General features: G+C 35.0%; 1 protein-coding gene across 3 annotated transcripts in view; it reads left to right on the top strand.

Annotated features, from left to right (window-relative positions):
- Positions 1–12,271, top strand: part of CCDC85A (coiled-coil domain containing 85A) — a 211,215-nt gene extending 198,944 nt beyond the window's left edge. For 2 of the 3 annotated variants that reach the window (XM_030921838.1, XM_030921837.1), the window contains one exon: positions 10,358–12,271. In XM_030921838.1, the coding sequence (XP_030777698.1) occupies positions 10,358–10,407 (50 nt within the window). In that variant the 3' untranslated portion in view covers positions 10,408–12,271. Of the gene's footprint in view, positions 1–1,489; positions 1,610–10,357 lie in introns of all 3 variants that reach the window. The other variant, XM_010376224.2, reaches the window with a different exon arrangement.
- Positions 12,272–14,388: the final 2,117 nt, after the last annotated feature.

Below are 14,388 nucleotides of genomic sequence, written 5' to 3'. Positions count from 1 at the left end.
ACAATCTGCAATAATAATAATAACATTAAGTTAGTAATAATAAGCTTTCCCTGTAAAGCATGGTTTACATGTAATCCATACCTATAATTGCTGGGTGCAGATTTCTCCTCTTGTCTCTAAAATGTATAGCATAAAAATTCTCTTGGCTGAGCATAATTGCTCACGCCTATAATCCTAGCACTTTGGGAGACTGAGGCAGGAGGATCACTTGAGGTCAGGAGTTCAAGACCAACCTGGGCAACATAATGAGACCCTGTCTCTGTGAAAAAGATAAAATGTCACTAGGCATAATGGCACATGCCTGTAGTCCCAGATACTCAGGAGGCTGAGGTAGGAGGATTGCTTAAGTCCAGGAGTTGAAGGCTGCAGTGAACAATGATTGTGCCACTGTACTCCAGCCTGGGTGATGGAGAGATTCTGCAAATTAATATTCCAATTAATTGTCTTAATTAATATTAATTAATTAATATTCCAATTAATTAATATTCCAATACCATTGTCTCTCTCTTTATGAATTCTCATGATACACCTTCAGGGACTCCTCTTCAGGGTATTAGATTGATAGAATCATCTTGAGTGGAGCAATTACTAATCAATTAGACATGAAAAATTCTGTAAATAGTTGATAGGCAGAAATTAAAATCTCAGGTTCCCTAATAGTGTAATGATCTATCTATGTAAAAATAGATTTGGAAAATTCCCATGTGACTGCTTTTTCTAGAAGAGTAGATAACTGATACTCTCTTTCTTTTGCTGATCCATTAGTCTTCCCCCAAGCACCCTTTAGAAAAAGTACAGATCCTTAGGGGAAATTTCCAGTTCTTGTACAGAAGAATGTGGCCTGCACATGTCAGATTAATCATGTATAGGTTCTAGTTTCTCACCAATTAAGTTGAAGAACCACTAAACTAAAAATACATAATTTATATCGATTATGTTTTTCATCTTTAAAAAAGACCAGAAAAGGACAATTTTCAGTTTTTAAAGAAAATATTGAATTTGGATAAATCTTTTTTGAAAATGCTTTATTATAGGTCTTTCCCTCAAAAAAAGGTTTTATGAGAGACACAGTTTCTCCAACACAAGAATGTGATGTGTCTGCATATTCTGAGACATATGGAATATGGCATTTGGCTTGCTGAGTGAGCGTGTTTAACTCAGCTATGGAGTAACTCATGAATTTCCTACTCTTGAGTATCTTTGAGTTTCAAAAATCATTCTTGAAATATGTTTAAGGGCCATTCCTTGGGGGTGGGGCATTTCAGAGATGGCATGTGGAAATGTATTGAGGTGGCTCTTCATTATGTTTTCTTGCTGGTCATTCAGCAAGTGTGTTCCAATGAACAGATCGATAGCATTGTAGAATAGGTTAGGAAAAAGTAACAAAATGGCTAATTCTCATTTGGTAGTGAAATTGAATATTGAATGACATCTTTGTAGTTATAAACGACTTTTGTTTTAATAACAAAGTTGTTGATTTTCTACTAAGGGTTCTTTTAGGTTGTCATCAGGGGCTGATGGGAGTAACAGTTCACCCAACTCTGCAGCTAGCGTCAGTGGACATGCCACACCTTCCCAGCAGCCTGAACCTGTGGTACATTCTCTTAAGGTAACCAATCGTGTGCAACCATTTATCCAGAGCTTCAGTTGTGTTGTGGCTTGTTCGCTGTAGTCTAGTAGTCCTCACAGTCTTGCTTGAACCATAGATATTTTATTTTTTGACTCCTTATGGTGTAACTTTTTAAATCTTAATTTTTGAAGTATGATTTTAATTGTTCTAAAATGACAATGAGTTTGAGTACTTATGGTTGAATCTCTAGTTTTATCATTTTGTTTTGAGTAATGTGATTCATATCTATTGGCATTGAAGTTGAAGTCTGTGCATGTATATCCATATTTGTAAAAAACTGTGATAGGTATTTTATGTGCAATGTTTGTAGCATGGATGTCTTCAAATACAGGGAGTTAATAGTTGGTCAGAATATGGAAGGATACCACATTATTCTTTCTTGATGCAATTGAAGTACATTATACAACTTAAATAAAATAATGAAATAAATACAAACTTAGTCTTTCCTCTTCTAAGTAGAAATTAGGTTCTCCAACTCCAGTTAATGCCCCGTTATAGAATAATAGAAAATAGATATATGGTCTTATACATAAAGCTACTTTACTTTTGTGTCTGTCTTCACGTTTTGCAGTGATTTCACAAAAATTTGCCTAAAATTTGTCATCTATTTTCTTTACCAATAATGAGCTTTCCAATAAGTAAAATTAATGAAAAATCAGGACCATAAGTACAACAATAGTCAATATAATAATATAAACAATATAATAATATAAACAGTAAACAATATAAATATTTACCTATCTCAGAAGAAACTAACGCAGGCAATAAAAATCATCTTAAAATTGAGACGGTTTCTTGAAATTTTATCAGTTTTAGAGTATGAAACACTGTCTAACAAATCTGTCTATAATTTCTAACATGTAGCTTTGATCAAACCTTTCTGACCCATAAAACAGGTAGAGTGCTTCCATTCTGCTTTTACCACATGAGTTTCACAACTCTTCTTAAAATTGTTTCAATTTCAAAATGATTTATCATCAGCCTGAAGATGCACTCCTCTTTTGGAGTGAGCCGCACTTTCTGTGGCATGCACAAAACAAATACATAGATGAGAACTTCAAAATGTTTATTTCATTTTGAGATGATTAAGTTTTAGCAGAAGATTTTGCTCCCTCAGGATATTTTGCTTTAGCTTATAAAAAATGAATATGCTTTTCCTAAACATATACTGATGATTGATGAGCGAAGGTAGGGCAACCATGCTAGTGGCCACTGACAATGCACTTGGCATTTTCTGTCTTTGTTGGGATAATTCACAAAGTGAGCAACTGAGAGGAAATCCTGGGAAGGCACAGCCAGTGTGAGGGGGCACGGCTTTGCCTCTGGTGGGTGTTGGTTTATGGACTGTTGAATATCTTGTTCTCTGTGGCAGCACTTGGATGAACTTTAGCATGAATCAGGCACTAGCTATCTGAAAAGCCTTTTAGAAGTAGAAAATGGACCAGAGATTGGCTTCTATCTTGTAGTGTTACAGCATCTGCACACACTCCAACAGCAGCAACTTGTCCTCCTATTCAAACTGTTTGAAAGCCATTTCAGCTTGTTGCCTTATTAAATGGCAATTGTTATTTGAATCAGAGCAGCATAGTGGGTCACACTGAAATCTTTTCCAGATTTCTCAATGCAGCTGTTAGTGTGGCCTAAAAGGAAGGGGAGGGCAAGGAAGAGCTCCTCAATTTTCTCTGAATTTAGTTCTAATTTACACAATTTTATCTCTGGGAGGCTGAGGTGGGTGGATCATGAGGTCAGGAGTTCGAGACCAGCCTGGCCAACATGGTGAAACCCCGTCTCTACTAAAAATACAAAAATTTAGCCCAGCGTGGTGGTGGGTGCCTGTAATCCCAGCTACTTGGGAGGCTGAGGCAGGAGAATTGCTTGAATCTGGGAGGCAGAGGTTGCAGTGAGCCAAGACTGTGCCACTGCACTCCAGCCTGAGTGACAGTGCGAGACTCCTTCTCAAACAAACAAAATATATACATATATATAAAGAGAGAGATGTATATTTATGTATATATTTTGAGAGATACATATTTAGAGATATATTTTCAGAGATATATATTTGATATATATTTACATATATATTTTGATATATGTATTCATATATTTTAATATATATATTTATCTCCCTCTCTTGATATATATATATATGTGTATGTGTATATATATATATATATCAACCAAGTGTCGTTGGTTGGCAGATCAGTGATACTGAGCAACTAAAACATCTTTATTAGAAAACTGGGGCCCTTGAATATCAAATGTGTTTGCTTCCATGAGTGAACTGTGTTAGGACACAGAAATATATACAAACATCATTTCTGGGAAATGCATCTTAAAAAGATTTCAATATAAGAAAAAGAAATTGTGGCCACTTGACATGTTTTGTTTTTGAGAGCCAGCTGTCTAGAGCTGATTTATTTCATGAGATATGTCTGTTCTGAAAAGAATAATTAGTACAGTGGCTCAGTTTCTCACTTTCTGATAGATTTTATAGAAAATGCTAGGCTTTATAAAATCTGTGGTCATGGTTTGTGGGGAAATGTAAATCACTGTAAGAAATTAGTACATTTGTAATAACACTGTATTTTTCTTGTTTTAAAATTTATGATAACTATTAATTGGAACTTTACTTCATTTAGTAAAAATTAACTGATTTGAAGTACACTTCTCTGAGGTGCATTACAAATCAAATTTGTAGGTAAATGAGCTTGCTCAAGGAGCTCTTTATGTTTTCTATGAATATTCACCGAGAACAGTCAGTGATTTTCTCTAAATATGTAAAGAAGGTAAATTAACTGTAATCTGAGGTATCAGGGCTCAGAAGTAGCATTTTTATAATAATAATGGCTGGAAGTTTCAAATTAATGAGAGTAGTTTGTGATTAGATTAATTATTACAGGATTGAACTCTATTTAGATTCAGATAGTGTCTATGAACTTGACCTGAAGGTCCCACTTCATGCTTAAGTCATTTAGTTTGGCTCACTTGGTGTAAATTCTCAGGTAGCACCTTTAGATTTGACCATCAGCATTGACCATGATGGCAGTAGAATCAAGTAGCTTAGTAGTGTTGCAGCTGGTGTGGATTCTGTGGGAAATTCTAGGAAGAGCATTAGTTTTTTGCAGTACTTCAGCACTTTGATTTATAAACTGATATAGATAAAAACAACACAGAAAGCCAAAGTTGTTTTCTCCCTTTGTAGTATAAAAAGTACCCACAAGAAAACTTTAGACATTTTTAAAGGAATATTATTTTCAACCTATTTAGGACTAATTTAGAGAAGTGGAAACATAGGGCTCTAAAATTGTTTAAAAGGCATTTTATTCCAAGACATTTTGCTTTCATGAAAAATATTTAAAGTGTTGTTCAAATATTTTCACTATAAGGAGCCAGTACTTCTCTTTGATACTATCAAAGAGCCACCTCCACATGCCTTTTCTCAGGCACTGGGAACATGTCCAGGCAAGAACTGCGAGGTCAGTAGTTCTTATGTGCATATTCCTGGGTTTTGACCAGTTTCACCTGTCGCTATCATCTTTTATGCAGGCCATGTCTACATATCATTTGGACCATTTGGCACATAGTTAATTATATTGGTCATTGTTACAGTGGAGCAAGAGTTATTGACTATATCCAAATGGTTGACACAGTGAGGTTATCTTAATGACCAAAGTAAATGCATATACTTATTTTAGACATTAATGAATTCCATTGATTATTAGTGATGCAATGGATTGCTTTTAATGGCCATTTGAAAATCAAATAGAATAATTTCAAATAGATTTCAGAACAATCAGCTATTTAAAAAATATGTTGCCATATACTAATCCACTCTGATATGCAGACATGGAGAAAACTAAAGGTTTTACAAAGTGGAGCTCCTTGATGGTTTTATCATAACTAACAAGTTTTTTCCATGTGAAATTTGCTTTTCTTTTTCAACAAATCCAGGTCTTGGATGTTCAGGAAACTATAGATCGTCAACAGGGTAAAGAGTATGAACATGACCTTAGTGAGACAGAAAAAGCTATAGTCAGAGAAATGTGCAATGTAAGTTTAATGTGCTTTATTGTGTATTCTGTGTTGAAAGCCACATCGTAGCTTAGCTATTGTTTTATGAATATTTTTAAAATGCTAACCAAATGCCTTTACATTTTTATATGAAAATAAAACAAATTTCCCTTGTTTTTATATTCAGTATATTTTATTGTAGTTTTATTAACACAATCATGTTACACAATATTCAATTTAGAGATGATCAGCCAATTCTGTATTCCAGAAGACTCTACAAACATTTCTAAATACTAAATTTACTGTCTAAAATATGTTTCTAATTTTGATAAAATAAATGGGTTTCTATTTTATCCTTTAAGAAGTTTGTTAAAGATCAGTGTTTAAAAACCTATGATAAAGAAAATACAGCCACCTTTAGATTTACTTGTAACTATTCTTGGAAAAAATTGCCACCTTACTAGGTAATTTTGCTTAGGTCTTCATATATCATATATGTGTGTTTCATGTCATGCAAAGTATTATCTTTAGCTTTCAGTTGTTGACCCAAACTCAGAATATAGTAAGGTAAGAAAGACAGATAAGAACCTAAAAGATAGTTAGGCCAGGCACAGTGACTGTCACCTATAATCTCAGCACTTTGGGAGGCTGAAGAGGGAAAAATGCTTTAGCCCAGGAGTTTGAGGCTGCAATGAGCTATGGTCATACCACTCCACTACAGCCTGGGCAATAGAATGAGACCCTGTCTCAGAAAAGGAAAAAGAGGATAGACAAATAGAAATCTATCCATGAAGTCAGAGACCACAGAAAAAAAAAAGATGTTATTTTCATGATGCATATTCAATGCAATCATTAATATGGCTTGGATTTTACTATTAATCCCTGACTAAATTTTAATTTTTTGAGTAATATACATGGGATGTATCATTTAATCAATGATATAATTTGTGAAGTTTTAAATAGCTACATGGAATATTGTAGAGGAAGCAAGAAATCATGGTTAAGCACTGATCATGTTAAACACTGATTTTAATTGGCTTTACATTATGCTTTTATCCTCATATTCTTTTCTCTATCCTATCAGGATGTGAAATTGCTTAGAAATACCCTTCAGCTTTAAATCTATTAGGACCAGATTTTCTCAGACACTTACTCATCTACCTCCTCGAGATGTTTCTGGAATCCAGTAAATGTTACATAAGTTCCCTGGGCATTTTTTATGTGCTAGAATGAGATTTGTAGTCTCTTGCTTGCCTGTGTTGTGGCCGATTTTTCTCTTCCAACTCTTCCTACGTTATTTGTTTTTCTTTCCTGCATATCTATTGTCTGTTTTCAAAAGGTCACTAGTTCTAGATATCATCTTTCCTAAATGTACCACCATTCACCTTCTATAGCTTTTCAACCTGTGCTTAAGATTTTCAGTTTGAATATTTTCCACAGATAAATATTAAAAAGTGAGCCACATACCTAGGAATGCCTGTTGCTTCTCATCTATTGACTATGGAATGAGAGAGAAAGTTCAGACAATAGGAACTGTTGAACTAGAAGGGGCCATAGAAGTCATTCTCCAGTGTTTGTCCAAAGAATAGTATATAGACCTCCTTCATAATTCAGATCTCTGAGTTTAACATCAGACCTCAGGCGATTCAGATATGAACCCCTGGGTAAGAACCCAAACACTCTAATTCTATGTTTGAAGAAACTAAGATCCAGAAATTAAGTTACTTGCTCAAACTATTTTCTAATGAATAGTGAAGTCAGGAGTACACCAAGATTTCCTTTGAGGACCTTTCCTGAGGAACGAAAAGTGAAAGGCACGTATCTTACAGAGGGGGCCATCTCCATGGTGCTTAATGCCAGAATTTCTGCAAAAAATTCCAGGATTGTTTCTTTCCCCTTCCTTTCCTTCCTTTCAATTTCTGGACATTAGAAAATTCATATCTTAGTCTCAAAAGAGACCCATTACTGGATTGGATTTTGATTAGTTTTATGTTGATCTTTTTGTTTGCCTGCATTTTCAAGAATGAATTGAAAGGCACCATACAGTATTATTTTTATTTTTTACTATATAAGATACTTTCAGAAAGCCAGAAGCTTGCCCTCCTTGTTTACCTTTAAAAGTTCTCTAGGAGTATGTTTTCTGTCTACTTTTGTCTTTGATCCCCAGAATTTGAGGAAAAAATGCAAACAAACCCAAATCTGATTCTTAAGCAATTTTATATATTTGGAAACAAGCAAAAATTTTTATTGTCACCATTATTAATTATGTGATCAAAAACACATAGTAAATGCCACAGAATAAAGAAAAATGCAGATTGTAAAGCAGTTGCATAGATAAATTGTGAAACTAGTGAAAATTATGAAGGCTTGGTTTCTAGTAGAGAAATTATATGCCTTTATAATAATGTCACAGAAAAATAAAGCTTTCTCATAATATGAGATGGGTTATAAGACTCCGATAGAATTTGGGACAATAGAAGTTTTCCTGTCGTTTCTAGTATTGCACCTAGAGATAAGATGTTGTTGACATCTACACAGCAAAAAGATTATTATTCATATTACCTTATGTGGGTTAGTATGTAGTTAGCTATTTTCTTCCCAAACTGTGCTACAGAAATTAATGTACTGCCCCCTAAGAAATAGTAAATCTGTCTTTTTGTAGTAGTTGTTTTATTTTAGGTTTGTCTGGCTCTTGTAAATTCCCTGAGGACAATTGAAATACTTGATTGGTCATCTCAGTCACAGTCTCAAACACACACCTGTTATGCCTTTTTTAGTTAATAAGTCACTACTCCCGCGTCAACCTTAGTATTGTCGATTTATTTCAAAGTTCTGCCTTTTTTTTTTTTTTTTTTGAGACGGAGTCTCGCTCTGTCGCCCAGGCTGGAGTGCAGTGACCGGATCTCGGCTCACTGCAAGCTCCGCCTCCCGGGTTCACGCCATTCTCCTGCCTCGGCCTCCCGAGTAGCTGGGACTACAGGCGCCCGCCACCCTGCCCAGCTAGTTTTTTGTATTTTTTTAGTACAGACGGGGTTTCACCGTGTTAGCCAGGATAGTCTTGATCTCCTGCCTCGTGATCTGCCCGTCTCGGCCTCCCAAGGTGCTGGGATTCCAGGCTTGAGCCACCGCGCCCGGCTGGTTCTGCCTTCTTTAAGAGTTTCCTTTCCCCACATAGTTATATCTGGGGTAAGCTCATTGCATTCTACATTTCAGTATTTGAAGAGGAGTTGCACTTTTGAGTTGTAATCATCTGGTGCTGGTGTCTGTTATCCTTGTAAGGTCCTTAAGTCTACCCTCTGCTTCTAAACCACACATTCAAAGCATTCTGGATAGATGTAATTGTATTTAAGAGCTAGAAAAGGAAAGTCCGTAGCATCCTTTGGTTCCTTGATTCAGTGTTTGTCTCTTGTCAATTTATTAAGAAATGAGACTTTCCTAACTCTCTTGTGTATAGCTTGAGCCATCCATTGCTATATATTAATAATTCCTTTCCAGATATTTAAGAACCCTAACTTCAGCTCCTTTTGAGTACAACAGGATATTTATGCCATGTATTGGTATATGCTGAGACATTGAGATTAATAGTTTCTTTGGCTTGGAAATGAAGATAAACAGAACCCTATATTGTGTATTACTATTAATGATATTGGGTTTCCCTGTAGTATCCACTTCTATTTAAAAGCAAAAACAAAAGCAAACAAAAGAAAGAGTTGTGAATAATTAATGAACAAACTAGTTTTATGTTCATGTTAGAGTATTGTAAAGTTTTTGCAATCAATCAATCTGATCATAATCCTTTGCGTGAAATAGTCTGGGAGGGTATGGCTGTTATTGTGCATGTGCACATACATGCATGTGCACGTGTGTGTATTCCAATCAATGTTAGTGTATTGATACATTATTAGCAAATTCAGTAGTTTTACATTTATGCTTACATTATTCTTGATCGCACCTTTTGTCTCTCTATGTGGCCCAGCTTCTAACATATTGTAATTGTATCTCTTTCAGTGATTTTGAATTTATTCTTATCATCTTCCTACATTTGGATGCTTTCTGTTTTGGAAATCCGAGACATCATATTGCTTGGTAGCTAAGATTTGTGACAACTGATGACCCCACTCTGTAGAAAAAGCCAGAGAAATTTACTAGTGGCCCTAAGACTACCACCTCAGGACTTAAATAGCTCAATAACAAAAGCTCCTTCGTTTTCCTCAGCGCATTAAACACTGATATCCTTTGTTATGGCTGTATAATATAGGAAGCAGGATGATCTTGCTAAGGTGTTCTTAATTCTGGCTACACATTAGAATTACTTTTAGAGCTTTTGGACAACAAAAGCGCAGTTGTCCATGCCTCACTTCTCCCAGTGAGATCATAATCTTCGAGGATGGGGATTACTGTTTAAGAGCTCCTCAAGTGCTTAGTGTGCAGTCAGAGTTGGGGACCACTTATGTAACTACAGTAAGTTAATATATCATTTTAAAATTTTGACCCTGGTTATTAACAAGGTTTAGTAGTCCCAACTACTAAGTAGTTCTTGTGTTTTAAGAGGCTTGTCATCACATTTTATTTTGTATTTGAATTCATTCATGTGGATATTTTGTCTTTTGTCTTTACTTCATCTTTGCTCCTCTCTTAATTTACCCTTAAGAAACGCAAATCTCCTTGTGGAAGAGGAAAAGTAAGATAGTCACTCCTTCTTCTTTTTTTTTTAAGGTTGTGTGGAGGAAACTTGGAGATGCTGCAGGTTCGTGTCCTGGAATTAGGCAACATTTGTCAGGAAACCAGTACAAAGGACCAATGTGAGATGCGCTCTTTTTCAAACAGGAGATCACCACTGCCAGAAAGAGATAGAAGACAAGAAGAAGAAAAAGGAAACAGTGGGTTTCCACAAACCTGGACTCATGGAATAACATGGAGTGATTGTACATTGCACATATCTCCCCTCTAAAACCTGTAGTACAGCTTCTCCCGTCAAGCTAATATTCTGTGTCTCTCACCTCAATGTCCCCAACAGTCAATCTTAAACAAGGTAGCTTTGAAAATCTCAAAAAGAGTAGCTTTGAAAATCACCATTTTGGTACCAGTGTTTTCATTAGAACTAAGTGTTTTTAACTCCCCAGATATAATATCGTAATTGGGAAATCTGCATAGTTTTAAGAGTCCGGTGGAGCCTCAGTGTTCTGAATAGAGTTGACTCCTTGCACATAATGGTGGGAGTTTTCTACCATGTCATATTGAAGATATGAAGAGGTATTTTCCAGCTTCCCAAGTTTGAGAGCTGGGCATCTACCTCTTATACTTCAGTCAACCAACAAACTACTAATTCCAGATTCATAATTAATTTGGATGCAAGATAAGATTAAGTTTTTGGAGTTTGGTGTTGACTTCTGAGGTGCTAAAAAATACCACGTAAATTCTCCCTACCAGCTAGAAGGGTAGTAAGACTTTGTAGAGTGCTTATCAGAGAGTACCATTGACTTCAATTGATCAATAGAAATACATCTTTTTCTTTTCGTCTTAATAAGTTTTTCATAAAGACACATCTTGGGGCTTACAAGCCTTCATATTCATTCAGTGGATCCATTGATGTTCATATTAACAATTTCAACTAAAAACTAGCAAACATAATTTTTCTAAGTGTTTCGAGCTGTGAGATGTCAATTTCTATAATTTAGTTTCTAGACATGCTGTATATTTAATAAACTTTATGTAAACTTTAAAATATTGCACTGCATTTATGAAAAAAGCTTTCTTTGCCTACTGCAGCAATCTAACATTTTATGAAACTGACGCATGTCCTTCATTATTGAGGCTAAAAGCTCTTGTTCAGATTGCCTGAGGTTTGAAAAAGAGGTGTGCTAGCTTTGCTTAGTTTATTTCTTATTTTTGGTATACATATACATATATATAATATTAGAATGTGTGTACTGGAAATGCTATGATAGGTATTTTGTGTTTATCCAAATGCAATGATAGTTTCTTGTATGAATGTGCAAGAGGCCTGTGACCGAATGCTACGTTTTTATGGTAGTTTAAGATTATAAAAGTAGAAATGCAACAATTCCCAGTTTTGGGATAGGTTCTACATTTCTAAGATTTGATTCATAGCAGATATTCTCTGTTGTTGTTTTAGATGGGCTCATTACACAATGAGTTAATTGTCACTAGTAGGAGACTGTGAAGGAATTTTGTTATACTTTCAAAAATGTTACTGTGATGAAAAATCATCCCTCTATTTTCAGAAAATATTTATGAATTAATTTACTATAGAATTATCTCTCTAATTATCATAATTGGGTAACGATTTAAGCTTCCCTTTAAAAATGTTATATTTTAAAATGTTATTACTCTATAAAAGAAAATTGCTTGCTATATTTACACCTTCTTTCCTAGGAAAGCTTTCATCCTTAAATTGTTGTATTCCTACACTCTGAAGACACTTAAAATAAGCTTTTGTGCCTGCAGCAGAGCCTGCAGAAGCTAATACAAGGGACACTGGTCTTTTGACAAAATAAAGTTGTGTACATTTTGATACTGTATTAAAACTATTTTTTTAAAGTTCTGCATAAAATTGAGTATTAAGTATATGTGTTCATCTTAGCAATGGTAATAAATTATTTAATCTCACAGTGTTTTTGTCTTCTTCAAAATGTCTTTCCTAAGTTAAGTCCATTTGTAATAGTCATTACATGTCCTAATGCTCCTGTATGATGGTAGTAATAATAGTAATACAGATGATTCATTATCTTAAACATAAACCAAAGGCATGTTTTAAAATATGCTCATAATGAGGGATTAAATATTCAGATATTCCTCAACTTGCACCATTCTCCATTATAATGGAGTTAAAGCTTTCAAATGATATTTTATAATATTTAAAAATGTTTCTGTTATAAAATCCTCTTAGTCTTTTAATTTATATAGATTAAAATTAAACTTCATTATTATCTACTTATTTTTAAAACATTAGTCATCAGAAGGAAATATTTTCGAGGGGAAGTACCAAATAAATGGAAAACTTGACCTCTTTAAGAAACTTATACATTATTGGGAAAGGCATAATAGATACATGTGACTAAGAGATCAATAGGAAAACACACACACACACATGTGCTCAGAGAACACACATACTACTTAGATGTCACTAATAAGATTGTGGAATAAGGCTTTCTACACTTAGTATTAGCCTCAACTTTAAATGACAGAGAAGATGGATAACTAAGTGCCTGAATCTTGCTATTGCCTAATACCTTTATCAATCAAAATGAGTGGCACCATTCTCTTATGTGACCAAGTTATTAGTTTATGATCTTATCTTCTCTGGGACAAAGGTTAATGTATCTATCTTGGCAGAGTATTTTTACCAGCTTTGAAGCTGCTAGACTGACAGTAGAATCTGAGCTTTTAAATGCATGCCTTTCAAGTTTCAAACTCGTGCTTAAGGCACTGTAGGGAATTCAGATCATCTTATGTAATATCCAGTAAAATAACAAGAGTCTAATTGGGATGATTGTTCCTTAGGTCAACGAATATTTAATGAATGCCTATCACTGCCATGTGAGTAAACACAGCTTTGGTTCCTGACTCATAGGGCGGACTACTCTCAAGAAATACATGTAAGAGTAGTATCTGGGATGCAAGCTGGAGCTTTTGATCCTTGAGATCGAGATAGGATTACCTCAAACATCCAGTTTCTTGATCTGAGTAAGCAGTATCCAAATGATTTCCACTAATTTCCAGAGTTCGCACTCTGTAGTAAGCTTCTTGTTGCCTCATACTATCTCTACATCGGGGCAAACTGATTTCCCTAGTAGAAACCTTGGTTGGAATCTATTCCTGGAAAGGATCTGCCTACCTCAAGCTGGCTTATCAAGGTAGATGCCCAACAAAGCTCAAGGCACTGCTATGAGGAATTCGTATGCTAATATACATTTTTAATTCTTTTTCTTCTAAAGACTAAAAATTATCCACCCTGTTACGTAGTTACAGACAGTATATTAGGTTGAACCATAGGAAATTGCCAATATTTGACCACTTTTGGATTATTAAAACAGTAATTTCATACGGTTCAACCTCTCAAGATGAAGATTTTTTTTGGTGGGAATTATAGAGTGAATACAGTAGAAGTTATAGAAGAGCCATCACACTGGGCTGGAGCTATCTTAAAGTATGCTGTATTAAATGCAGCATTCAATAAAGAACATTTGACTTCAGAGAGGCAGAATTTGGGCCAGCAAGTTCAGCATTTGACTTTATAATTAGCTTTATGAGTTTGAGCAATTTAACTTCAATGAGACTGTTTCCTCACGTGCTGTATGTAGATAATACCTATATTGCTGAGTTGTTGTAAGGTTTTTATTGCTGCCTTTATTTTAAATTTCAATGGTCTTCACAGACCATTGAGCCTATGTCAAAGACATAGGAGCTCAAACCCCGTGGTTTGTTGCAATTTATACTATTAGACTGGAAGAGAAAAATCACATAAGTGCTGAAGATCTGTCACTACCAGATAAAGTAATTCTAGCTGTGCAGTTAAATATTGTGACGTTCTGTCCTTTTTACATCATCCAGGCTACCATGGGCTCTTTTTTGGCCAATCACAGATGGTGATTGTGTGAATGGAGGGGAAAAAAGGACATTGGTCTGATACTCACATATGAACAGTAGGTTTTACAACAAAATCCCTACAATTATTTAATTCTGTATTTGTTTTTCATCTTACTGAGTAAACAAGAAAAAACTTT

This window comes from Rhinopithecus roxellana, chromosome 17 (genome assembly GCF_007565055.1).
Source record: "Rhinopithecus roxellana isolate Shanxi Qingling chromosome 17, ASM756505v1, whole genome shotgun sequence".
NCBI lineage: Eukaryota > Metazoa > Chordata > Mammalia > Primates > Cercopithecidae > Rhinopithecus > Rhinopithecus roxellana.
The sequence above is the reverse complement of the archived record's forward strand: the minus strand, read 5'-3'. Positions and strand labels throughout refer to the sequence as shown.